Source organism: Chelon labrosus (genome assembly GCF_963514085.1).
Source record: "Chelon labrosus genome assembly, chromosome: 9".
NCBI classification, from domain to species: domain Eukaryota; kingdom Metazoa; phylum Chordata; class Actinopteri; order Mugiliformes; family Mugilidae; genus Chelon; species Chelon labrosus.
In genome coordinates, this window is record NC_140359.1 from 18049053 (window position 1) to 18073618 (window position 24566).

Sequence of the window (24566 nt, forward strand, 5' to 3'; positions counted from 1 at the left end):
TTTTCTATTCTATTCTATTCTTTGTTGATATCACATTTTATATTATTCCATATACAGTACATTATTCTGCTCTGCAACATGATCTGAGGCATTGCTAGACTATCCGGTCTATTAGTCAGCTGGACCCACACCTATTCTATTCTATTCTATTCTATTCTTCTGCTCCATTCTATTGTTGTAAAATATATCAGGTGTTGCCCTTTGCAGCTCAATTACATTGATTTCACCTCATATTTAAACGTGTATTGTTTTAAATAATGGCAGCAAGTACTGATATGTGCCCTTAACTCCTCATAACTTGTGATATTTTATAAAATCTGAGGTGTTAACAGACCATTTTCTGATGATAATGATAGAATCCTGTATAGATACCCATACATTTCTGCTTCCGTGGTCAAAGTTAAAGCTCTTGTAAGGACAAAAGGCTTCTATTTTTAGAAGGGGGGGGATAACGTAATGAATTTAATTAGAGGCCGTGCTTGGTGTGTTTGTAGTTAGTGCTGCAGGGAGATCACGGACTCCTGTCAGTAAGTGGGACGCTTGGCAGCAGCTGTGAGGTGCTGGAGAGACTGGGCACTGGGTTACTGAGGTGTTGCACTGTATGTGTCTGCACATGCCGGGAGTGTGTGTGCGTGTGTGGAGGGGGGGTATTTACCCTTTTTTGACTGACAGAAAGTGTCGAGGTGTATCTCTCCTGATTGCCCACTCTTCTGTCAGTCAGTCACCCGTGCATGGAGACTATCCACGTGGTCGAGCTACAGCTGCTGAATTCGGTGATTTTAAAATGCAGTCACACTGTTTAATTTCTGTAAACTATTGTGGATGCACTGTGAGAGATTCCCTACTTACACGACAAGCGCATTTAACAACATTTCCACTAAATGTGTGAAGTGGATTCAGTGGATTTTGTTGAGGCTCCTGTTTAAGAAGTCTGAAAATGAACCCCTCCATCCTGAAGAGGGTTGTGAGAGCGTGAACCCAATCCTAGAGGGCTCACCAGTCAGTCACCTAGAGACAGACAGTGTTATAAGAGAACTGAACCTGCACGTCTTTGGACTGAAACCGGAGCACGGACACACAGAGCATGACACAGCTGGCTGTCAGGTCCAAACTCAGACAATACTGCCACTAAAACTACCACTGAAGCCGCCTTTATCTTATGCCACCAACAAATACAAATGACAAAGTGAGGACACAGTAGATTAAGCTACAATAGGATCATTGTCTGCAGTTTCCTAAAGATGCCTGCACACGTGGACAGTAGCTCTGCTCCAACATTTTATTCACTTCCTGCTGCCCTGCTCCACAGAATTGTCAGCGTTACTTCCTGAAGAAATTACAGCTCCCCATCAAAACCACTACAAGCTGTTTCACAGTCCGTTTTGCGAGGGTTGGTGGCCCCCGTGTACAATAAAATTAATTGCGGACCTCACCAGACTGCAACAAGCAATTAGCAGATCATAAATCCTCTGAAATAATGGAAAGGAGCTTCTTAAAGCGAGCAGAGGTTGTGGTTTACATTTTGTGTCTGTCGTAAACAGTATCAGAGGAACGCAGTCAGTGGAGGAATCTGAAAATCTACGTGGCCTAGTGGTTAAAGAAGGAGGGACCTGAGGCTCGCTAGATTGAATCCTAGGACTGTACCGCTCTGCTGTGCTGACTAAGTCGTGCGTGCACAAAGGGATGGGTAAAATGCATTGGTCAAATTTCCAAGTGTGTAAAAAGCATTTAGGACAATAATGGAACTTCTCATATAAGCACTAAATCAAGTAGAGATTCTTCAGTCACCAAACAAATATCTGCAGATCAATGCAACAAATGAAGTCCCACTTTTCTTAGCATTATGAAACCGACTGTTGCAAGTACAATAATGGCAATTCATGCAGCTAGCAATCTGCAACGCGTTTCTAAATTTACTGCAACTTCATTGTCTTTTTACTTGTGACTGCCTTTGTTGCATCCATCCTTCCCTTTGAGGTGATTCTGATGCAGCTGTAGGTAGAAATGTTCAGCCAAACACTGCAGGCACGGAACGAAACAACTCAACAAAACATTAGATGCTGTGAAAGTGTATAAGCACTCATGGATGATTTGGCTTTTGTTGCCACCAGCAGGCTGACATCTCTACGTCTATTGGGTGGATTGAAGTGAACTATTCTGCACACAGCATGCTTTGCAAATCAAATCCACTTACTTTGGTTAGCATCCTTTCTACACGAGCAAAAGCTGGGCAAAGGTTTCACATGTTCAATAAAAAAGACTTATTATCAGCCAGTTGACAGGATTTACTATATAACCATCAGATGGTCTCGTCATGTTGTCTACAGATGTTCATGTTCCCCAAGTGGATGAATCTTGCCGCCTTTGCTGATCCCCTGACCTCTTGCCTGGTGCAACCTTAGCTTGCACAGTTAAATATCCGAATATCCTACGGATGGACAGGCATATAAATTTGGTTCACACATTAATTTTAATAACACCTTTGGTGATCCCTTAACACGTCATTCAGCGCCACCACCAGGTCAGATCTATGACCAAATACAAATCACCCCCTGTTATATTTTGTGCCGTACGGAAGCAGTGAAATAGTGAACATGTGTGCAGCTCAAATCACGTATTAAAGTAGCTACAAACTCTTTTCAGAATCAGCTTCATTGGACCATGTGTTCACATACAAACAAGGAATGTGACTCTGGTTACACATCGCTGTCAGTGTCCTAAAATTTGAATAATTTTATAGGTAGGAAAATAATGATGATAATATAGATCAACAAGTGGCATATATGCTTAGATGTGTGGGCAGGATGGTTACATAGAAAGTAAGAGGTAAATGTGAGCAACATAAACAAATACACTCATTTGATAGTTCAATAGGTACACTGGGATAAACAAATGCACCAGCAGAATATACCAGTCCGGCACTAAATCTTAGCTCCGTGTAGGTTATGGTACTTGGCATTTGCTTAGCGTAACCAAGAACAGTTTAACAGCACTGCAGACTACATCCTACAGTTGATTTATTTCTTTTCTTAATCCTACATTCGCATCACTGTGACTGAAGTAAGGAGAATTTGACTGCATGCAAACAGCGCTGACATCCAGGAGCATTTGGTTAAAAGCGACTGAATGGACAAGTTGGAGTGGTGGCTTTAAAAGTGAAGGCAGCATAGAGTATAGATTCACCCCCACCCCACACCCCCGTCTCTGTCTATCGCTCTCTTTCTCACACAGTACCCCCCTCCTGTCCGTCTCCACCCCTCCCTTCTTCCCTCCCTCCCTCCCTCCCTCTCCTGCGCGCACTGCAGCAGCGCAGCAGCCTGCTGATTCACCCGGCGCTGCCTCCCTCCGCAGCGTCACTCTATTTAAATTCACTCAGCCGTCGCTGTCGGCATCTCCTCCGCTCGCGTTGGAGAAAGTTTGTTTTTAGCCAGAACCGAAACGCCGGATAAGGTGTTATTATTATTATTATTATTTTTTATTATCTTACCCGCGCCGGCTGTGTTTTCTCCCCGGTCATGTCTACGGAGATGCGGCGCAGCAGCACCAGCTCAGTCGGGGTGAGTGTGGGAAGAAGAAAGTTGGGGACGCGTTTTCGGCTCGTCATTGTTTAACAGCCTGTCGCTCCTCCGCTGTGCATGTGAAAGAGACCGGGCATTGTGGAAAAGTTAGCGGGGTTAATTCGTCGCCGGTTCGAGTCTTTGTTTCATTTAGATTCAGTTTTTCCTGCTTCAACTTCCTCTATCCTGCTGGGTATTGTCTTTTTAAAAAAAACACGTGCGGAGGCGTTTATCCAGACTTGTTCAGAAGCAGGAGGGACTATTTTATTTATTTTTTTATTGTCTGATTACAACACCTGAACTAAATGATCACTGATTGCTACATATGGGAGGGCTTGTCCTCTGGAGCCTCTCTAATCGTCTTTAAATGTGTTAAAACGTGAGCTGCTTCTGCTGATGGACTGGTGTCTTTAACTGTTTCTCTATATTTAGCCGGCCTTTAATCCTGTCTTATGTAATGCATCAGAAACCCACTGTAGTTTGTTGTTATAGTGACCGCTTCATTAGTGTTTTCTTTAAGTGCAGTTGAAGCTGTGCTCAGGAGTGAGTCTGCAATTCACCTAAAACTCCAGCTTCCTCCCCTCACTGACACAGCACTAATGTTTTCACAGCTGATACTGAAGACAATACCCCCGTTTCAGTTGCATCTGTGATATCCTAATAATAGGTTATTGTTCTGAGAATCAAAGAAGGCTTTATCCTTGTCTCCAAGCTTATTTCAAACTGATCTGAGGTGCTATTTCTGTCAAATTCCTCCTCATCTCTTGTTGGAGCACGTTAAAGGATGCCAAATCAAATAAGGGGCTATGTTTTATTTATTTATTTATTTATTTTTTTTGAGTAATCCTGTCTCCTCTTTCAGGTCCCGATCAAGAACATAGAGAGGGAGCTGATCTGCCCGATCTGCAAGGAGCTCTTCACCCATCCGTTGATCCTGCCCTGCCAGCACAGCGTCTGCCACAAGTGTGTCAGAGAGCTGCTGATGCTGAACCATGACGACTCCTTCGACGCCGGTTCAGAGTGCTCCCTGCCGGGCAGCCCCAGGTCCAGGGTGCCCTCTCCTTCCATGGAGAGGCTGGACCGACTAGTGAGATCAGGTGGGTCTCGGGGTAAGGATCTAAAGATATATATATATTTTTTTCTCTGTAGATGGAATACTTAACAGGATTGCTGTAGGCAGATTAGGGCGAGGGAAGTGGATCTTGCATTTCTCCAAAGGTTAAAAGCTTTTCAAAACGCTGTTGCTGAGGTATTAGTGGGGTTGTGGGTTTGTAAGAGCTGTTATGTGAGCTGATAGCAGCTAATAATCATGAAATGCATGTGTTGGATGCCTCTTCATGATGGCTTCCAGGGAAGGCAGAAAGAATTTTATGTTGGATGTGCCAACTTCCTTTTACCTTGTCTTCCTACTGAGTCCCTCCACTTCAGGTTTTAATTTTGCAGTCGTCCCAATGGCTGCGTTCAACAGGTTTCAGCATACAGAAAAAGACAAAGGGCTTTCAAATATGTCTACGAGAAGGAAATGTGTACCACTTCATGAACCAGTAAGCAAATATTTAGCAAATTTTTGGTTGGGAGTGAACAGGCTTATTGAAACGAGGCAAATGCGCCAAGAAGAACTGGCGGCTGTTTGTGTTTTAGCTTGGTGCAGACACCACCCTGCTGTCTGCCCTCTCTCGTCTTCGATAAAGTAGGGCAAACATGGAAAAAAAAACAAACGATTTAACATTTCTATCGCTCAGCCGTAATAACCATCAGTCATCACTTGTTCTAATCCCTTTTGCTTTTACAGGCTTCATTAAAGAGACGGCAGAGGAGTTTGACAAGCTGTAGTTTTGTCTGTTGAGAGAAAGGAACTGTTGACAAGCTCTCTCAAGCCCTAACTGTCTTCACTGTCTGGCTTTTTAATTGCCCCCCGGGGCATCAAACATCCCCTCCAATCATGCAAGTGCTTATGTATTTATTAGAAAATGTTTTAGTTACTGAAAGACATGCAGCTATCCTTTAGTTGGATAAACGGGCGTGTGTGCGTTTTATGTACACACCAGTGAACAAAGCGTATCTGTAAGCTCCTTTAAGGCATTTTAAAACCAAGCTGAGCAGGAGGGAGGGAACGCTGTGGGGGGGGGGGGTGCAGGCAGCTAAATAAACTTGTCACAACATATTTTTTGTTTTTTTTAAAAGTTCTCTCGGCTGAAGGCATGGCAATGCTGCGGCCTTGCTAGAGCAGGTCAATGTCTAAACCTTGAAAACGGCACGGCGGGACACAAGGCGGCCTTTCTGCCTCCTGAGAGCTCTGGGCTTGAGGCCATTTCCATAAAGATGTTGTCTCATTTGCACTCTTGACCACTCCTCTTCACAAGAACCAGAGCTGCGTCTATCCTCCACACTACAAGCTTATTATTCTAAGCAGGTTTGCTCAGTCAGTTTGCATGAAGATAAATAGATTTTTTTGATGTTCACACAGCAAAAACAAAAAAAGACAGTAGAGCTCATTTGATGGAGAGGCGTCTGCAAAATGAACTAGAAAAATGCATTAAATTAAGTTTATTTGGCAGTTATTAGTTTTATAGTATGTTGATACACAAAATAATTCACACTTTTTTGTTCTAACTGCAGAAGCTGCATAGTATGATAGTTGGTCTACAGTTCAGACTCTATATAAGTAGCATGTAGTATTGCACAGTGCAGAATGTGGTGCTGCATACAAATGGCATTAAAAGCTTTAAGAGTTTAAATGAATTTTTTGTTTTGGTGTTGAAGTCCCAAATCCATTTTACACACTTAATCTAGATAGGGGTATTTATGTTTACTAGTATGGAGGTGTAATGCATTCACTTGACAAAACATTTGTCCTGTTTTTCCTGAAGTAAGATGTCAGGAATTAAATGATATATCTCAACCTCAAGCCAGACAAGAACTGGATTAAACAGATGGGACATTTGAAATTTCTTTAGAATTGGTCTAAAAGGAATGTAGACCAATGTGTAAAACGATTGAAGAAGCTGCTCACAGCTGGATATTTCATGTATTATCTGTATTTTTTTTTTTTTTTAAATGTACAAAAATACTATATATTTCATGTACTCTTAAATTAATGTGTAGCATGAATCAGACTGTCTGTGGTATTTGACGTTACCCGGTACACATATAACACAGATGCCAAGTGGCCTCGGATCAGCACTGATAATCTAAACCTGAAGGATCTATTCAAACCACTGAGACCAGGCTCTCAAACCTACTCCTTCATTCAAAGCCCCCCTCCTCTTCAGCCTGAATGAGTTCTTTCTTCACTGGCATCTGTTAACGCAGGAAATATCAAATCCTGTTTTTGAGTAAACAAACCACACGTCTTGCTGTGAGCCAGCTTGTGCACAAAAAAGGCCATTGTCTCCGTGTCATATCTATATTCTCATTCTGCCTGTATGTCAATTGATACTCTGTTTGAGTCAATTTAAAGAACCGATTTATTCAGTGAGGTCGTTTCTGTTTTTAATCAGCAGATAACAAGGCACTCATTCTCTGTGTGTTCAGAATATTTAGGAAACCTTGAAGTACCTTATTAACACAGAGGAACAACACCAGGGGAGTAGTTCTCAGACTGGCCTCGCCACTGGGAGATCAGATCATTGGTCGCCATGGTGATGCAACCTGCCTGTAAGGAATGAATGAGGGATTAGATGAAGGGGAGAGAAAGAAAAGACTTGAGGCTATATTTATCAGCGTGCAGCTCGGACAGGCCTCGCCGTTCTGAGACAGAGGAAGGAGGTTACTGAAAACTTCATCAGCATTGTTTCTCAGCTTCATTTTGTTTTTGTTTTTTTTATGTCACCAGGACTCAAACGGAGCCTGACGCATAACTGCTCGACAACTAACTCTTGATGTATGCGCTAGTGGAATATTTGGTTACTGATTGGATTGGATTTCAGTATGTTTAGAAATATGCTTATTTGTTCTTCAATATCTTCATCAACAGTTTGAGAAGATTGATACCACAGTCATGTTACTGCCGCACACGTTAATATGAAGCTACACTTGGCAGAGGCTTAACTTAGCCTAGCATAAAGCTCAGAAGTTAATTTGGTTACCACGCATGTGAAAGCTGTCATTAACAGATTTACTGCGTGAAATTTGAGTTTTATTATTTTTCATTTTTTAATTTGGAAGATTTTTGTTTTGTTTTTTTGTTCAGCTAAAGCTAGCTGGTTAGCAAAATTAATGCTGCTAACTTTGTTAAATTATGCTAACGTTTAAATGTTTCCTGATGACTTCTTTTTAAATTAAAGACATTCAGAGATTGGAACTAAAGTTTAGGCATAGTAAACTAACAAAATATGTATTATCAGAACAAAAACGGCATCTAAGACTGTAAAAAAAAAAAAAAAGAGTAGTAGCACTTAACAGGATGCCGTTTTTATCTTCACACAGGCCTAAGCTAGCCGTCTTAATGCTAACTAAGCTAAGCTAACCCTCTCCCCCTTTCATTGTCTTCCTTCAAATGGAAACCGTGACCTTGCGATTACAAAAAGGGAGGTCATGCATACAAAATTCTTGGTATCCAAATGGTAACACTGACTTTGCAACTCATGTGAAGAAGTAACAGTAACAGCAAGCCAACAGTCTGATGACTTGGTGTCGGAAATGCAGTGTCCTAGCAAAAAGATGATGCCGTCACAAAACTGCAAGGAATAAAATTGCAATATATTAACTTACTGTTCACTTCTATTGTTTCTGACAATGGCAGAAAACGTGTCTCAAATTGTGAATGCGGGATGTTCTGGAAAATTTCTACTTACGATGTTGTGAACCCCACGAGAGGGCCATTCATGTGGAACTTTTTCATGAACACAATCTCATTTGAAGGCAGTTTCTGGGTAATTGTATTCTCAGCATAACATGAGAATAAGCATATTTTCTAAACAAGCTGAGCGGTACACTTACGAAGGGAAAAAAATGAAAATTTTCACAAAACCGCCTTGTCTTTAAAAGGTTTGCGTTAAAAAATGCATAAATCAAGAGTTAATTGTACTTTAATAAGTGTTCACATCATGTATGTATATTTTAAATGCTCTGTTTTCACTCTAAACTGCATTTTGAGATTATTTTCCTACTCACCTTTTCTTCGGTTTACTCTTTAAGTTGGTTTTGTGGTTTCTCCAAATGTCATGGTGTTAAACTGGAATCACGCCTCACTTCACATTATTATGTATTGTTTTCATTTTTCTTGTTGGTCTCACTTCACTTCTCTGTTCATTGCTTGCAGCCTCAGTGCGAAGGTCGTTTGGAAGTCGAGGTAGACGGGGGCTCCGGGTTTTGAGTAGCTGTAGTAGTGAGTACAGTGTTACTAGAACCCCTGTGAAACCCTAGTTTGGTTCTACCTTCTCTCTACGTAGTCCACCTCCGCTCCTCAGCCCTGCCGACACGACCATACAAACACTGCTGGTTGGATATAAAACGGATCTGCTGTAAAGCAAGCTATTAATTCTTAGCGATAGTACATTAAAATACTCTTTAAAAACGTCCACTGAGCATTAATGTGATTTATCTTAATATGGAGCTAAGACGAATTATTTTCTTCTGTTAAGTAGGATAGGAAAATTGAGTGAAAGCAAAGGATATAGGAACAATCGTAAACCGATGTTGAGTCGGCACATCAGGAGGCCGACCAAGTAGCTCTTAATGGACAGGACTTAAAGCGAGGTAGCGTCTCTGGCAGAGAGGTTGCCTAGCGGGGGGGAAAAGGAAGTTTCCTAGGTGTTGAAGTGGGGCTGGAATGTGTTTCTGTACTCTAGCTAATCTTGGCATTCATTTCGTAAATCACGGTAGCAAGTAAAGCTGCTTTATTGAGATGGAGAACTGTAGGTCTCTGTTGTTTCTCAGTTAAACACACACACACATACTGACTGAAAAGCCTACAATATGTTTGGGCTTGCCAAGATTCTTAACTGGGTTATACTGACTGATAGGTTTGCCTTCAGGGTACTCATTATGCTTCACTTGACAATCTTAAATGTTGGAGAAACAGTTTACCCACCTCTAATCATTTTAGGGATGAGGAATTAAGACGGTTCGAGAGCGCCGGGCCAAGTAAAACAAGACTGAATACCGGCTTTGTTGGTCCCGTTAGACCAGCTAATGCAGCTAATGCAGGACATACTCAGTGGATGTTTTTAGGAACAAACGTCAGCCTCTGAGAACTTTAATAAAATAATTGATTTAAAAGAAAGCAGGAGGTTGTGTGAATAGATTTAATGTGGTTAAAATTAAATTGAGATATTCATTAAACAGACCTTTTGAGGATATATATATTTTGCAGTCATACATGTGAGCACAAATATTTGGATTATAACTTTGCATTCATCAGATCTAGATTAACGAAGCTGCTCAGATTTGAATTTGCATTGGAAACTAAAAAAACAATATTAGCTGTCCTTGGATGCTGTAGATTTCCATGTTTAATTACAAATGTTCAGTTTAGACTGCAGACATGATCGGGTTTACAATATAATTATATTGCATCATTTGTAGCAGGCCAAAACCTGAAATGCTGTGTCAGTTCAAATCCAATAATCTGTCTATGCAGGAGAGGGAAAAAAAAAAGAAATCAAGCCCTCTTTGCTCTGCAGTGACTCGTCAGTTTCTGCCTTCTGCTCTGCCTCACTCAGCAGATCCACAAATCAGCAAACACACACACACACACACTTTGCTGCAGGCATCTCCTGCATGCATCTTGTCTGCTCACACTTTTAGTCCAGACTACAGAATCTGTGTATCTACATGGCAACACACGACTAAAGACAAGCACTGCGGGATAGAAAATGACCTTCTGCATCATTCATTGGTTTAAATACGGAGGCTTTCTGGCTGATGTCATCCAGTGACTTCGCTTGTCTTAACAAGACCATGTCATCTTCATAGCCATCATCAGACTATCTTTGTCGGGATAACGCCACGCCACAATGTTAACCTCACTGTTTTGTTAAATGAATTCAAGTGGGAAGGCCTATCAATCCCCAGTTGTTCAATTTTAAGTTAGATCTTTTCTGTGTGTAGTGAACTGTCCCTAAACTCTGCTCACGTCACACGGCATGCACATGGCTACACATGTCACACCGTTGTTTATGTCTGCTGTTCTGCCACTGCTTTTCCCTTCAGCCGCTCCTTTTTTCGCAGATGTGCTGTTTTTGAAGTAGTCCTTCCTGTCTTTGGCTTACCTGAGGAGTGTTTGATTTAATTTTCAGGTCCTCGGAAACGGAGCGGAAAAACTGGCTCGCAAACCGAGATAAATCCAGCACTCCTCGCTTCCCCTGTCCCCCAAAAACGTGAACCCTTTTTTTTTTTGTTTGTTTGTTTGTTTGCTTTAAGCAAGTTTTGCTGGCTTTAAGTGTGGTAACAGTGATTTACAGTGTGACCCTGCTTGCGTCTGTGATGTGGCCTTGTGTAACAGTTTCCACCTCCGTTTCCACCTCGTGTCGATGTCTTGTTATGATGCGACGGCATCAGCAACAAGCTCAGTGTTGTGAGAATCTCTTGAAAGCAGTGTTGCTTCAAGGGGAGATTTGTTGTCATGTGAAAAGTGTTGATGCATTGAACTGGACATGCGATATTAGAGTTCAATCGCTTGAATATTTTTATTTATTTCAAATTTTTTTGCTTAATTTCTACGCACAGTGTAATTCATCTACATGGCTTGATTCAAAAATTCTGTGGTTCATCTTATTTTTATTGTCTCAATCACTAATTTTTGTTTTTTTTGGAGGGGGGGGGGGGGATAGAATGATTTCCTTTGTCCAGATCATTGTGAACACTTAGACTAGATTCCACTCCTGTGATAAATGTTGAATGACTTGAATTTCTTATTAAGACAGTCTATTCGCTATAAGTTCCAAGGATGCCGTCTTCCCCATATCTCTTCACTCGTCGGTGGTGCCCCACCAGTCTTGGATGGTGTCTCTCCTTGGACTTTTTCCCTCGTGTGACAACTACCCATTGTATTGCCTGGCGTTATGCTCGATACATCCATTTCTCTATTGCGTAGTTGTCACTGTGGAAATAAAGCACAAAGGGAGACATGCTGAGGCCCTATTTGTGAAAGCCTCATGTGTCTAAAGGCATTTTTTGCTTTAAGATCATACTTGGCAACTCGGTGCTGATGATGTAAGGCTGCTTTGTGAAAGTGGGCTCAAACTCTAATTGACTCTTGGAAAGAGTGTAATTCATTGGACATTGTTGCTCACATGTCAAAATAAGGCCTCAGACAAGACTGGAAACTGCGTGGCCTGAGGCTACGAATACATATTTCTTGTGAACTTTTCTCACTTGTTCTCCCTCGCCCTCCTCCAGGTTCAATCTCGTCCCCCGGGTGGCGCAGGGGGTCCGTGACTCCCAGGGTCACCACCATCCCGTGCCCAGGCTGCCAGCACGACATCGACCTCGGCGAGCGCGGCATCAGCATGCTGTTCCGCAACTTCACCCTGGAGAACATCGTCGAGCGCTACCGGCAGGCCGCCCGCGCCGCCGTCGCCATCATGTGCAACATCTGCAAACCTCCACAGCAGCAAGAAGCCACAAAGAGCTGCATGGACTGCAAGGCTAGCTACTGCAACGAGTGCTTCAAGATGCACCATCCGTGGGGCACGCCCAAAGCCCAGCATGAATATGTTGGTCCCACTACGAATTTTAGGCCCAAGGCAAGTACCATCAACAACCTGGATGATGTCTTGTTTTTCTGTCTTTATCTCTTATTTATTAAAGACGGCAAACATTTCATTTTGTTGGACTATGAACACTTCAGGATGTCACATGAGTCAGAAGCGTGTGTATAGATTTGTCGTTGCTCACTCTTTAAAAGGCTAAATGTATGATACAGTCAAACGTAAGCAGCTGGAAATCTGTCACTGTCTGGATTTCTCTGTCTTTAATTGCTGGACAGAAGGTGTGGATATCAGTAAAGTTTGACAGTTTGAGTCTTACACTACAAATATTAGATATAAACTAAAGTGGCGTAATTGATTATAAGTGCAGGTATCTGACTCATGCACAGAGATAAAGCTCCAACAGGACTTAAATGTCAATACTGGGGCTCCAGCTTTGTCAATATATTGCTTTGTGCTTCCAAGTTTCTTGATTCCTTGTTGATCAAGCTCCTATGTGTTGTCATCTGATGGGGATCTTGGCTTTAAAAAGTGCTGATCTAACTTCTATTTTAAGACCCATCAGGAAACCGATCAGAGAGAAGTCTGCTGCTTTTTAAGTTTAGGTCATGTTCTTCTTTCACTTCAGCTTGTTTTAACCAGTGTACTGCACTAATCTTTGCTGTTAAACATTGCTGTTGCACACACACATTCTTTGGTCTAATTTTATCTCCTTGTCGTTCCTTAGGTCATGCAGTCCTATGTAACTGTATAGTATGCAGCTGTGTGCAGCACTTGTGCCCCAAACAAATTTCTCCTCAGGGACAATAAAGTATGCTTTATCCTAAATATCCCAGGTGCTCATGTGTCCGGAGCACGAGATGGAGAAAGTGAACATGTACTGTGAGGTCTGCAGGCGACCAGTGTGTCACTTGTGCAAGCTGGGAGGATCCCACGCCAACCACAAAGTCACCTCCATGAGCAGTGCCTACAAGATCCTCAAGGTAATGCAATTAAAACCAGCCACAACATTAAAACCACTGACAGGAGAAGTGAATAACATTGACCATCTTGTGACAATTCAATGTTCTGATGGGAAAGTTGTGGACCCGGCATTCGTGTGGATGTTACTTAGACATGTACCACCCACCTAGACCAGGCCGAGCACCCCCACCCCATAGCAATGACACTCCTTGATTGCAGCAACCATCCCCATGCACAATTTTCAGGACTCCTTCCTGTTGACTGTTGGATTAATATTTTTAGTTTAGCTGTCCATCACTTAGATTTGCTGAGCTACATTTAACCTGAGCCTTTAATAAGTAAAGTGTTCCCAACCACGGCTAAAAACCTTAAGAGCATTTTTGTTGTTCACTCTCCTGTTGTAATATTAATGCCTGACCTGTACTTGTGCTGACTAGCTCCTGACTTGTAGATACCGGTCTCTTTTTGGAAACCAAAACCCAAGCTGGCACACCGGGTTAAAACTCTCAAGTGGTCATCAGATTTTTGCCACTCAGTTGAATTAATTTCAATCAATTTGAGAGTTTGTTGGGCAGATAATGTCAGGAGACTGCAGCGTGGGATCGTGAGGTTGCTATGACGACGCTAAGAAACAGAAAAATCATTGTACCTTTTAACAGAATAGGCTTTAATTGAAATATATCAAATGCCAGACTGGCAGGGGCTCAGTGCTTGGTGGTTCAGCAAGTTGATGCAGAATCTGTGTGAAATCCAAAACGCCAGGTTGTGTTGACACAAACAATGTGGTGATTAATATTTAATGAGACCATTTGTTCCTCATGATTGTTTGTGCATTGTATCTTCAAATTGGCGGAAGGAGTGTCAAATTTCCCAGGCAGTTCCTGCTAGTCAGGAAATGGTTCAGGTTTCAGTTGTTTTAATAAAGAGAAATGCACCGTCACACTGCACATGCCCTGATGTTTTCATCCGTCAAGAATTTCTTTAGACAACAGCTGACCTGAGAGGAAAACGTGGACGTGATCCAAGTCAAAACTGATGCTAATGAATGTGAACGCAGAAATGTGAACTGTCTGAATGGAACATATTTAAATGAACCTTTGTGTGCGTGTGTATGCAGCGTTTCTGAACGTATCTCAGAGTCTCTGCCTCATGGAACCTGCTGTAAATGCTGCCAATCTGTTCTCTCACCAGGAGAAGCTGGCCAAGAGTATCCATTACCTCATCAGCAAAGAGGACCAGGTCAGGACTCAGATTACTGATCTTGAGCTGCTCATCAATCAGACTGAGGTGAGAAAGCTGACTCATGCTGCTGCAACTCCAACATCCTTTGTTCGCTCCACTCATAAAACTTTACAGCACACTCTTCAGAATTCCTATTTCATTTGTTTTTAAACTTTTGCTTATACAGTTTCTGTGTTTGACTCATAATCTAACAACCAACACAAGTGAATTTGATGTTTCCTCAAACCAATCTCCTTTACATTATTTTCTGTTATCTTATTATCTCATTTTACACCCCCCTCTGTGCGCCTCACCCTATCGAGGCCTCCTTCTCAAAGAGGAATTAAATGTAACCCTGTGAAAATGAAATAAAATGCCAATGTTCAGTGTAGTTAAGAATCGATTTCTTACTTCCTGTACATGGATCTTTTTAAAGAATACAAATATTTGCGTAGCTTTCCTGAAACCAGTCTGCTCAGTTGAGGAACAATTATCTATTCTGTTTGTACAAATAAGGAAGGTCACTAAACAAACGGTATGCAAACCGCGCAAACAAGGAAACACAGAATTTGGCTGCTGGTTGCCCTCATGCACGCCTCATGCTCGTTCCTTTTTTGCTCTGCTGCTGGTCCTAAATGAGGGAGCATTCAGTTCACCTTCTAGTGTTAATATGAATTGTGTGTGTGGTTTAAAAACACGTTTATATTTGGTTTCAACAGTTTTGTGAGCAGCAGTAAAGGAATCATCACCCATTGCGTAATCTCTGACTACTATACTGATGATGTCCTGTGGCTGACTTGGCAGCCTGACCCCTCTGAAGAAATACTGATTTATTGTACTTAATGTAATATATGAAAAGAAAAATGCCTTTGTTCTATGCAGATGTATAATTTAAGTTTATCATCTTAAAGGAAAATGGCCAGCTAGCAGAGAGCCGAGCCAACGAGCACTTTGACCGTCTGTTTGAGACCCTGCAAGAGAGAAAGTCGGAGATGCTGAGGTCCATCGAACAGTCCCGGAGCCGACGCCTGGACCACCTCAAGGGCCAGGTATGAAATACAAGGACCGACTTTCTACTGAGCAGCCTGTGTATACATGCTTATTTGCTCATTATGCTCTCAGCTGTTGCATTAATCCCCTAGATCTATTTGAAAAGACGTAAAAAGCCTGTTTTTCCAAGATGCTCAAAATGTTGAACTGCAACAACCTTTTAAATGATATTTCCCAGGTGGAGGAGTACCAGGGCATGCTGGAGAACAGTGGCCTGGTGGGCTACGCTCAGGAGGTGCTGAAAGAAACCGATCAGTCCTGCTTCGTACAGACTGCAAAGCAGCTGCATGTTAGGTACATACTGGTATTAAATCATCAATGTGGAAATGCGTAGGCTTGTGATGAATGTACTATACGTCATATTAACCCGGACATTTAGGATTTAGAAAATGCAGAAGCAGTAGTCAAATGGTGAACTTAAAGCAGAGCTGTCCTCGTTCAACCTGACGAAAGCTCAAATCCGGACTGTAAACTGTTAATTAATAATTAAACGGTTTAGTAAAGATTACCGGATATAAATTAATTTCAGATTACAGAAGCTAAATATGATTATTTATAAATACTACACAGACTGAATGTCTTGTCCAGATACAGTGTACCTGCCTTTTGTGTCCTCGTGGATTTTCATTAGTGGGATTTGGTCTGTTTTATTTTAGCGTTGAGTTAATCAATCTGATTATGCGTGTTGGTGACGAGAGTGTGTCAAGAACACACAGAGCCACGTGCTCGGAGGTCACCAAACTCGAGGGCAGTCAAGGAAAGACTTCAGTCAGCGCCCAGTACTCGAGTATCTTCTGCTCTACGCGGACTAATTGATCTCCATTAGCAGCTTGGGATAATCCGGGAATCTTTTCACTCGGCAGCATGATACTGTGGCCTGTTTCTCCTGTAGACAAAGATTTGTTTTTTAATCCTCTTTTTCAACAACATAACAGAGGATAGATTAAGATATGTTATGGTACTATATTTATTATTTGTGTATGTATGTCCAAAAAGTTTCATTCGGTATGTCCGTCTCGTGTACTTTTAGGATCCAGAAAGCCACAGAGTCTCTGAGGACCTTCCACCCTGCAGCTGACCCCTGCTTCGATGAGTTCGTTCTGGACACGTCCAGAGAAGAAACTCTGCTCAAAGAGATGTGCTTTGGTGGAGGTACGACCATTTCAGTTAAATGGTTTGAGACAAACGTCAGTCTTCCTTTCTTCTGTAGTGCTTGGGTAAAATCTCTATCGGTTGCATCAGATTTGGTCAAAGAACTTGACCGGCGATTGAGAAATTTGGATCCATTAATAGGTTTAAAGGCTGCTCTTTGAACTTTTCATGGGCTTTGAAACGCTGAAGTCTTGGAAAACTGTGTCAAAGGACAAGCTGCTCGATCATGTACGACTGGAAAAACTGACCGTCGATTGATGTCAGAAAAACATGGTGACATTTCCAGTTTCTATTCATTCGTGAATATGAAGACAGTCTTTGTTCATATGTCCGCAGCAAAATATGGCCATATAAAATAGAGGCTTTCTGTTTGTAAAGATAGTTTAGCAAAAAAACATTAAAACGTGACGATGTAGCTGGCTTGTCATCACCTGTCGATCACATTTACAGCCAAAGGTCAGAGGTCACCTGTGGGCGGCTAAACTGGATAAGCGGGTTGATCCATGTTTGCGCTCACAGTGGATTTGACTTTGTTCTGGTTTGCTGAATTTAAAAGGCTTCTTCTGTAAACCGCTACTCAGGTAAATGTTTCCCAGGGATGAAAGGACGAATAGTTTCTTGATTTGAACTGGCATTCTGCCTTTTAAGACAATTATTCTACCCGATTTTAGGTCGACGAAGCCGTGACGAGGAGGCAAACGAAAGCAAGTCGTAACAGACTGATGTTCAGGCAACGGGAATAATCATGTCTGATGATTGAGTTGTTACTGTTAAGTGTCTAAGTAATACCTGGGGATTTCAGATAATGAGCGGCAGTGTTGTTCAGTCCCTTTAACTCTTGAGGTTCTGAAAAATGACTTTGACTGGATTTAAAGACTAAAATATTCCCAATTTAAAATGTATAAAAGTGATTAACTGGATAACTTAAATGTCTGCTAAACCTTAAAAAAAGGTAGTAAAACAAGAGGGTAAGAAAGTACCATGTCTGAGCCAAGGCCAAAAGCAGAAATGTCTCAATAAGGAAGTGTAATGCGTCACTAAAAGGTCATTTATAACCTTATAAGGTGATGGTCTTATGAAAGTGACGTCTGTGTGTTGTTTTGATTAATCATTGTCACATGAAGTTGTTTGGTGCATATCTGAAATTCAGTTTGTTTGTAAAATTTCATTGTAATATGTAGAATTCCCCATCTTTTGCATACACTAATTAACCCTTACTGCCTTGACATACGCATAGTGCTGCTCACATTCATTCTTTAATGTCATACACCGATCAGCCACAACATTAAAACCACAGGATAAGTGAATAAGATTGAGCATCTTGTGACAATACAATGTCCTGCTGGGAAACTTTTGGACCTGGCATTCATGTGGATGTTACTTAGACATGTACCACCCACCTAGACCAGACCAGGCACCCCCATCCCATAGCAATGACACTCCTTGATGGCAGCAGCAGGATGCAGCCTGACACAGGCACAACTTGAAAAACATCACAATGTGTTGACCTGACCTCCAAATTCCCTAGATCCCAAACTGATCTGTAGGATGCACTGGAACAAGCCTGATACACAGAGGCCCCTCCCCTCAACCCATAGGACCCAAAGGCCCCCAATAACAACATTCTGTAGCCAGACACCATAGGACACCCTCAAAAGGCCCATATCCATTCTCTGATGAGTCACAACTGTTTTTCGAGGCACACGAGGCACAATATTTACACAATATTAGTCATAATGTTATGCTCGATTCAGGTGCGTCTTCAGTATGACTCGTAACCTGTCATCCTCATGCGTGTCCGTGACTGAGAGGCAGAGCAGCATTGAATATTCTTTGTTGCAGACGGTGACTGTAAATTGCGACGGCCCTTTCAGTCATAGGCGTCGACACTTGGCTGCTGGTTGAAGTTTGGGGCCGTCCTTTAAACTGAGAGCAGCTCTTTGTGTAAGGCCAGCCGGCCAGAGTGGCAGCTGTGGTTTCAGATGCGAGTACGGAACAAGAATTATTTGGGGATTAAATGTTGCCGATATTGTGGACAAAGCCGCCGTCTCTTGGCGCTGAGCCATTATCCCTCAAGTGCCACTAAACAACTGACAGTTGTTTCAGTGACCGTTGGTGACAAACTAAGCCGGGGATGACATCAATTTGTGGTTGTGGGCTTTAGTTTGTTTATAATCAGTGATGTGTGATTTATCTCTACAGTTTGCTCTGTCAAGACAGCTGAACCAGAAAGAACCATTCTCTGTAACTCATCACAAAAATGATTGGATTAGATCTAATTTTCATAAGATAAAGGAACCACTTGAAATGTTCAAGACTGATGGATGGTTACAGATGGCTTAAACAATGTCTTCCTCACAAGCACCTAAGAGAAGAAAAGAAGGTCTCTCTTGATTCTTTTGATCAAATAAAATAACTGAGGCATTAAATATCATTAGGATACAGTGGGGAAAACTGTAGTAGTTGTCATAAGGAAGGAAGAAAATAAATATCACACAGTGATTTGGCGTCATACGGTCATACAGTTAAAAGATAATTCTGATTGTTTTATTCAGAATTCATCCACCAGGAAACTCATGTGATCTCATCATCAGTGAAGTAGGAAACATAATAAAGGCGGGTAAATGATTAAACGTGTTGGTGCGTGTTTGCGCTTTTGCAGCACAGTGGGTTTACACGTGGTAAAACAAACATGACGCGTTATTTTATTGCTGAATTTCAATGTAGGCCTCATTCTCCTGTAGGCAAGAGGGAAGTGATGCTGATGTTGAGTGCAGACCAAACAAAGTTCATATGTAACGTGTCCCGACTTCTCAAATTGTGTCTTTTTTAGTTTTCATTTACGTTGAGGAGGAAGAAAAAAAACCTCATGTCAAGCTGATCATAGAAAATGTAGCCTGAACGAATCTGTGCTTCTTTTTTTTTTTTTTTTTTGAGGTGGTGCATGCTGCAGTTAGAGCGGTGGCAGTCGTATTGATGAACGCCCTTTAATCTAAAAGGCCTGTGAGAGTTAATGATGCTCTTACCCTGAGCTCAGAGAAGAAGCTGTGGGGGCGTTTGTACCCTGCAGTAATTTAGTTTCTGTCAGAGTGATGATGCTGCAGGAAAAAAAATAAAACACATTGTGCCTCTTAGTCATAATGCAGCTCAGTGTTCAGGAAACTAGAAACAAACATTTATTTTTGTATATATTGTGTCCTCTGCTCAACGGTCAAAGAAAAACATGATTTAATACCCGATTGACGAACATCTTGTCATTGTACAAAGCTCCCAATGTTGGGTTCTACTTAATGTCTGTAGCTTGTCGATGTTTTCTAGTTTTATCTTCTACTCTTGGATAACCAAGTGTTTGTCCTCTCACATGTTAACCCAGCTGTGGCCCTACTGTGGGCCATGCTGTGCCTCTCAAGAGGCTTTGAAAGACTGCGTTGTTTATGGCCCATTATCAATTGGAGTCTCTTCAGAATATCAGAACAGTGCTCCTTCTCTCTCTGTTTCTGCTTGACATTGGTACTTAACAAACGTCCTCAGGAAAGAGTGTATTTGAGCACATTGAAAACATCTGATGCCTTGAAAGCAGATTTAAGAGAGAGCAGAGCTCCCTGTAGTGTAAGCTGGCCTTGCTGCTGTCTGTCTAGCAATCGATTCGACTTTTTCTTTTTCCTCTGAGTCACTAATCCAGTGCTTCCTGCTGTGTTGGACGTCAAGCTGCCATGTGTGGTCCTAGTTTGTTGGGCCATCTGTCGTTAACAGGTGAAAACACGTTTGTTTTTGTAGTTGATGGTTGGCTTCATGAAGGACGCCTGTCTGGGATTCACACAATAGTGGAAAGTCATTATTTTGTTTGGTTACTATTCATCTAAATAAAGGAATTGCAAGGCACTATGGGTAAGAGATGATGAGAATTTAATTTTCTCTGGTAAAATGTTAAAGGGAACTCTAAAAACAATAAAACGATTGCAGGTTTTCGACATGACAACAGAAACAAAAAAAACCTCTAATTTATCTGCACCTACAGCTTCTTAGCAACGTGGACGAGCACAGGGCTTAAAGAGGTGAGAAGCTCATGAAGGCGAGCTGCCGAGGAGAAAGGGACTTTGGAGATGGAGGATTAGTCGATTGTCTTTGGAGGCTCAGAAAGTTAAGTGGCAGCGGTGACCCTGATCAGCATGAGGGAGTCTGTCAATTGGGGAATGGAGCTTTAGAAAAGGGAATGTCAGAAGATGATGAAAATGGGAAGGGTGGAGGACTAGAGAGGGAAATGCCACTCTCCCTGTGAGAACGCCCCACCCACCTCATCAACATCTCCTTTGTGATAGAAGTGTGAAGAAAACTGCATTGACCTACACGGTTACAGTAACATGATCCCGTTTCTGGAGAAAAATTTTGCTTAGAACCGTGACTTTGATTATTTAGAGAGAGATCGGTCCTATGACAGACATGGGAAGATGCTAGTATGTAGATGAATGGAAAACCAGCGCCAGACAAGTGGATGCTTTACGGGAAATCTCTACTCTAGCGTGTTGGTGGTTGGGTGTTTTTACAAAGTGCATTTCCTGGCAGTGCGTCTCTGAAAACCTCTTAAGCTCCATTATGCAAGGCAGTCTTTTTGTCCATTGTCCGCAGTGGATAGTACTGATCCTAACAAATGTAATCTTTGCCACCCTTGCGGTACAGTGCTTCATTTGCTTAAACCGAGATATTTAGCTGAAGTGCAGAGCTTAGTGTGATTAAGACATGAGTAAATCTCTTGTTCGTAGTAGTTTTTCCATTTATGGATAAGATCTTTGGACAATTCTGTTCAGCATTACCTCGAGCTGGTTGAGAAATGTGTTTAAAACCTGGACAAATACGTTATTGCTCACTTTTATTTTGTTGGAACAAGTAAAATGCAGTGTTTTAGGTACACTTGTGTACATATTTGTAACTTTTTCTCTGTGCACTTTCTCATTCATCTCCAGTTCCAGACCCTCCTCTGATTGACCTGTCTACTAGCAAAGTCTACAACGAGGCCTCAATCTGTTGGAGGCTGTCTGATGACCATCTACCTACGGACCACCATGTGCTAGAGTACCGCAGGTAGATGAGAAGAGAAGATTAGAGGGCTGAGCAGAGCCACAGGCAAGCTGTAGACGAGCCATAGATACGTGGGGGAAAAAAATGTAAATAACCACCTTCTTTGTCTCCAGACTCGGAGGCCCGGGCCAATCCCCGTCCCAGGAGGACGGAGAGGACAACGGCGTGTGGAGGGCCACAGACAGGGTGTACGGTCCCAGCACGGTGGTGTGCGACCTGGAGCCTGACAGCCTGTACTCCTTTAGAGTCCGAAGCTGCAGGAACTCCATGTTCAGCCCCTACAGCCCCGAGGTCACCTTCCACACACCACCTGCACCCGGTAAGCCAGACACGTGTGTTATTCCAGACATTTTTTACATACTTCTCTTTTCCTTCCAGGATGATCTTTGTCTGTGTTGAAGCAATGTGACAAAACACCATCACCGACAAATAATGCTGTTTGAATTGATTAAGCTTAAGTAAAGAATGCTAAGTGTATTAATTAATTAACACACTGTCTATCAGAGAAGCAGCCCCTGTTATTGGGCCTCTTTTTTGGCCAAGGCAACAGCTAAGCTCCTCCATGCCCTTTAGTTCTCAGAGCACGTCCGAGTGTTTACCATTCTGCTCGATTTTTTTTTTTTTAGGGAGATTATCTGATGACAGATACTTCGCTGTTTTTAAATGTTGAATTCTCTTGTAGCGTGTGCTTTGGAGGTGCATGCAACACAGTGGTGTTTTTGTTTATCGCCATGGTGATGGCTTTAGTGTTTTCAGATGGTTGAAACCAATATAGCTTTTGTCTGATTGTGTGGGAGTGGATGGCGTTGTGCCGTTTGGAAAAGAAAACCTGCCGTTGCGTCTGTTGCTGGGATTTTAATCTCGTCTTAGAGAGGCAAGGTGGAATTCATTAAAAAGGATCGTTATCCCCAACCATCTGCTGGGGAATGAATTAAAATTTTACACTTCCAGTAGCCTAAGCCACTGTATCATTTTTATCCATGCGCTGCTTGGCTGCTTTGCTGATTTTTTTTATTCATACAAGAAACTCTGAAGATATGGTGTTTTGCAGAGATAATGGTTTTACTCTACTACACGCTTCCCAGAAATCTAAATATCATCAGAATACATGTTTGCCCCCCTCCCTCCCCCCATGGCAGGAGCCTACATGTCACATTGCTGTGCCGTACTTGGATTCGTGTCCTGCACGAGCCTTATCGTTTGTGATGTTGTTGTGTGATTGGAGCTTCCACATTCCTGCGCTCTCCGGTTCGCGCAAGACTGAGTAGATGGAGTCAGTGTGCATCAGTAATGAGATGGAATTTCAAGCGAGGGACAAAACATGCGCGTGCACACACACATACACACACACAGATTGACCCACACACTGTGATACTTGTGACGTAGCATGAGAGGACACGGTTTTCGTGTGACAGAAAGGAAATGTATAAAGTCGGTGTGTCTGGCTGTCGTGTATATGACTCTCACAAAACATAACCACTTGGATCAGATCTTAGCTCGTCTATAATGATGATGGTGTGGGACCAGCATCCTCAGCTGTTGGAACGTTTCTGTCCCAGGTGTTGCAAAGTCCACATTAACGTGTGTGAAAATATATCATAAAGATCTAGGTCTTCACCTTTGATGTGAAATTCAGATGTAGTTGCTGTTGACTGGCATCAGTTTCCAGTTTTAAGCACTTGGACGTAACGATCACTTTAAGACTTGGGATGAATCCACATTATTGATATCACTCAACATATCACTCTCTGATTAGTAATAAACCAGTATGCTTGTGTTGCAGAAGAGCATGATAGCAGTTACTATCAGTGTATCCCAACTGCACAAGCATCACAACTGCTGCATAGTTGTCTGTTCACCCTTTAGCCAGGCTTATGCTATTATCATTATCATGCCCTAGTTGTCATAAGGATTCCCCCAGACGGGTGCAAATTACCCGGTCCTCCCCAGTGTAGACCTCAGATTGCACAGGACGGTTGAGTGAACAGGCATAATCATGTTGGCCTATATGTATCCTGGATTATGGTAATCACGGCATTCGGCCCATAAACTATAAATAGAATGCATTTAATTGTAATCAGATGGGTGATATAAATGGGAAGCGATGTTCATTAGGCTGCTCTTCCTCACAGTGTTTTTTTTTTCTTTTTTTGTGTTATGGTGCCCTCTTGTGTCAGCCTTTTGCCACTCACCCCGCTGTCACACACCACACCTGTAACTTCTCCACTGTCCCTCTTCCCCATCTCTTCACATCAACAGCTTTCGGTTTCCTGTTCAGCGACAAGTGCGGCTTCAGCACGGAGCGGCTCATCCTGAACAAGCGACGGGACACGGTGGAGAGCGTGGCGGGCATGGCCTTCCTCCTCGCAGCCGAACGCGTGCAGACGGGCAGCTACATCGGACTGGATTACATAATTGGGGACACGGGCATCTCTCAGGGAAGGTACGCAATGAAACCAGGATTTGTAAAAAAGATTTGTGTTGATTGCCATGTTTTATTTGTTATTGCAAAGTGAGACTACAGAGGAAGAAGCTACAGGCAGTCAGTGTGGAAGCTTATAGTGCTATCAATATGTGATGTACCTCTTTTTCAGCTTGGTTTAAATTAGAAACTGTGTCAAATCGGTCGCCATAACTTCCAGTCCTGCAGTAAAGACGCAACTGTTGTTTTGCAGACACTATTGGTCCTTCAAGGTGGAACCGTACTCCTACATGGTTAAAGTTGGCGTGGCCTCTGACACCAAGCTGCTGGAGTGGTTTCACAATCCCAGAGATACCAGCAGTCCAAGGTATGTGCTAGCATTAGCAATTTGTCCATAAGCAATGGTGCTGACATTTTCTTTTTTACTGCAACAGACAAACAATCTTAGCACGGCGCTAAGTGTGTTTGAGT

General features: G+C 42.3%; 1 protein-coding gene across 3 annotated transcripts in view; it reads left to right on the top strand.

The window, feature by feature from the left end:
* trim36 (tripartite motif containing 36) overlaps positions 1–24566 on the top strand; it is a gene marked incomplete at its 5' end in the record, with an annotated part of 28978 nt that overhangs the window by 205 nt on the left and 4207 nt on the right. Inside the window, 12 exons of one of the 3 annotated variants that reach the window (XM_084552461.1) lie at positions 3395–3557; positions 4420–4666; positions 11901–12247; positions 13048–13194; positions 14366–14461; positions 15307–15444; positions 15624–15739; positions 16476–16597; positions 21559–21676; positions 21787–21992; positions 23933–24116; positions 24349–24462. In XM_084552461.1, the coding sequence (XP_084408587.1) occupies positions 3516–3557; positions 4420–4666; positions 11901–12247; positions 13048–13194; positions 14366–14461; positions 15307–15444; positions 15624–15739; positions 16476–16597; positions 21559–21676; positions 21787–21992; positions 23933–24116; positions 24349–24462 (1877 nt within the window). Of the gene's footprint in view, positions 1–3394; positions 3558–4419; positions 4667–11900; positions 12248–13047; positions 13195–14365; positions 14462–15306; positions 15445–15623; positions 15740–16475; positions 16598–21558; positions 21677–21786; positions 21993–23932; positions 24117–24348; positions 24463–24566 lie in introns of those variants that run through there. The other 2 variants (XM_084552462.1, XM_084552463.1) reach the window with 2 other exon arrangements.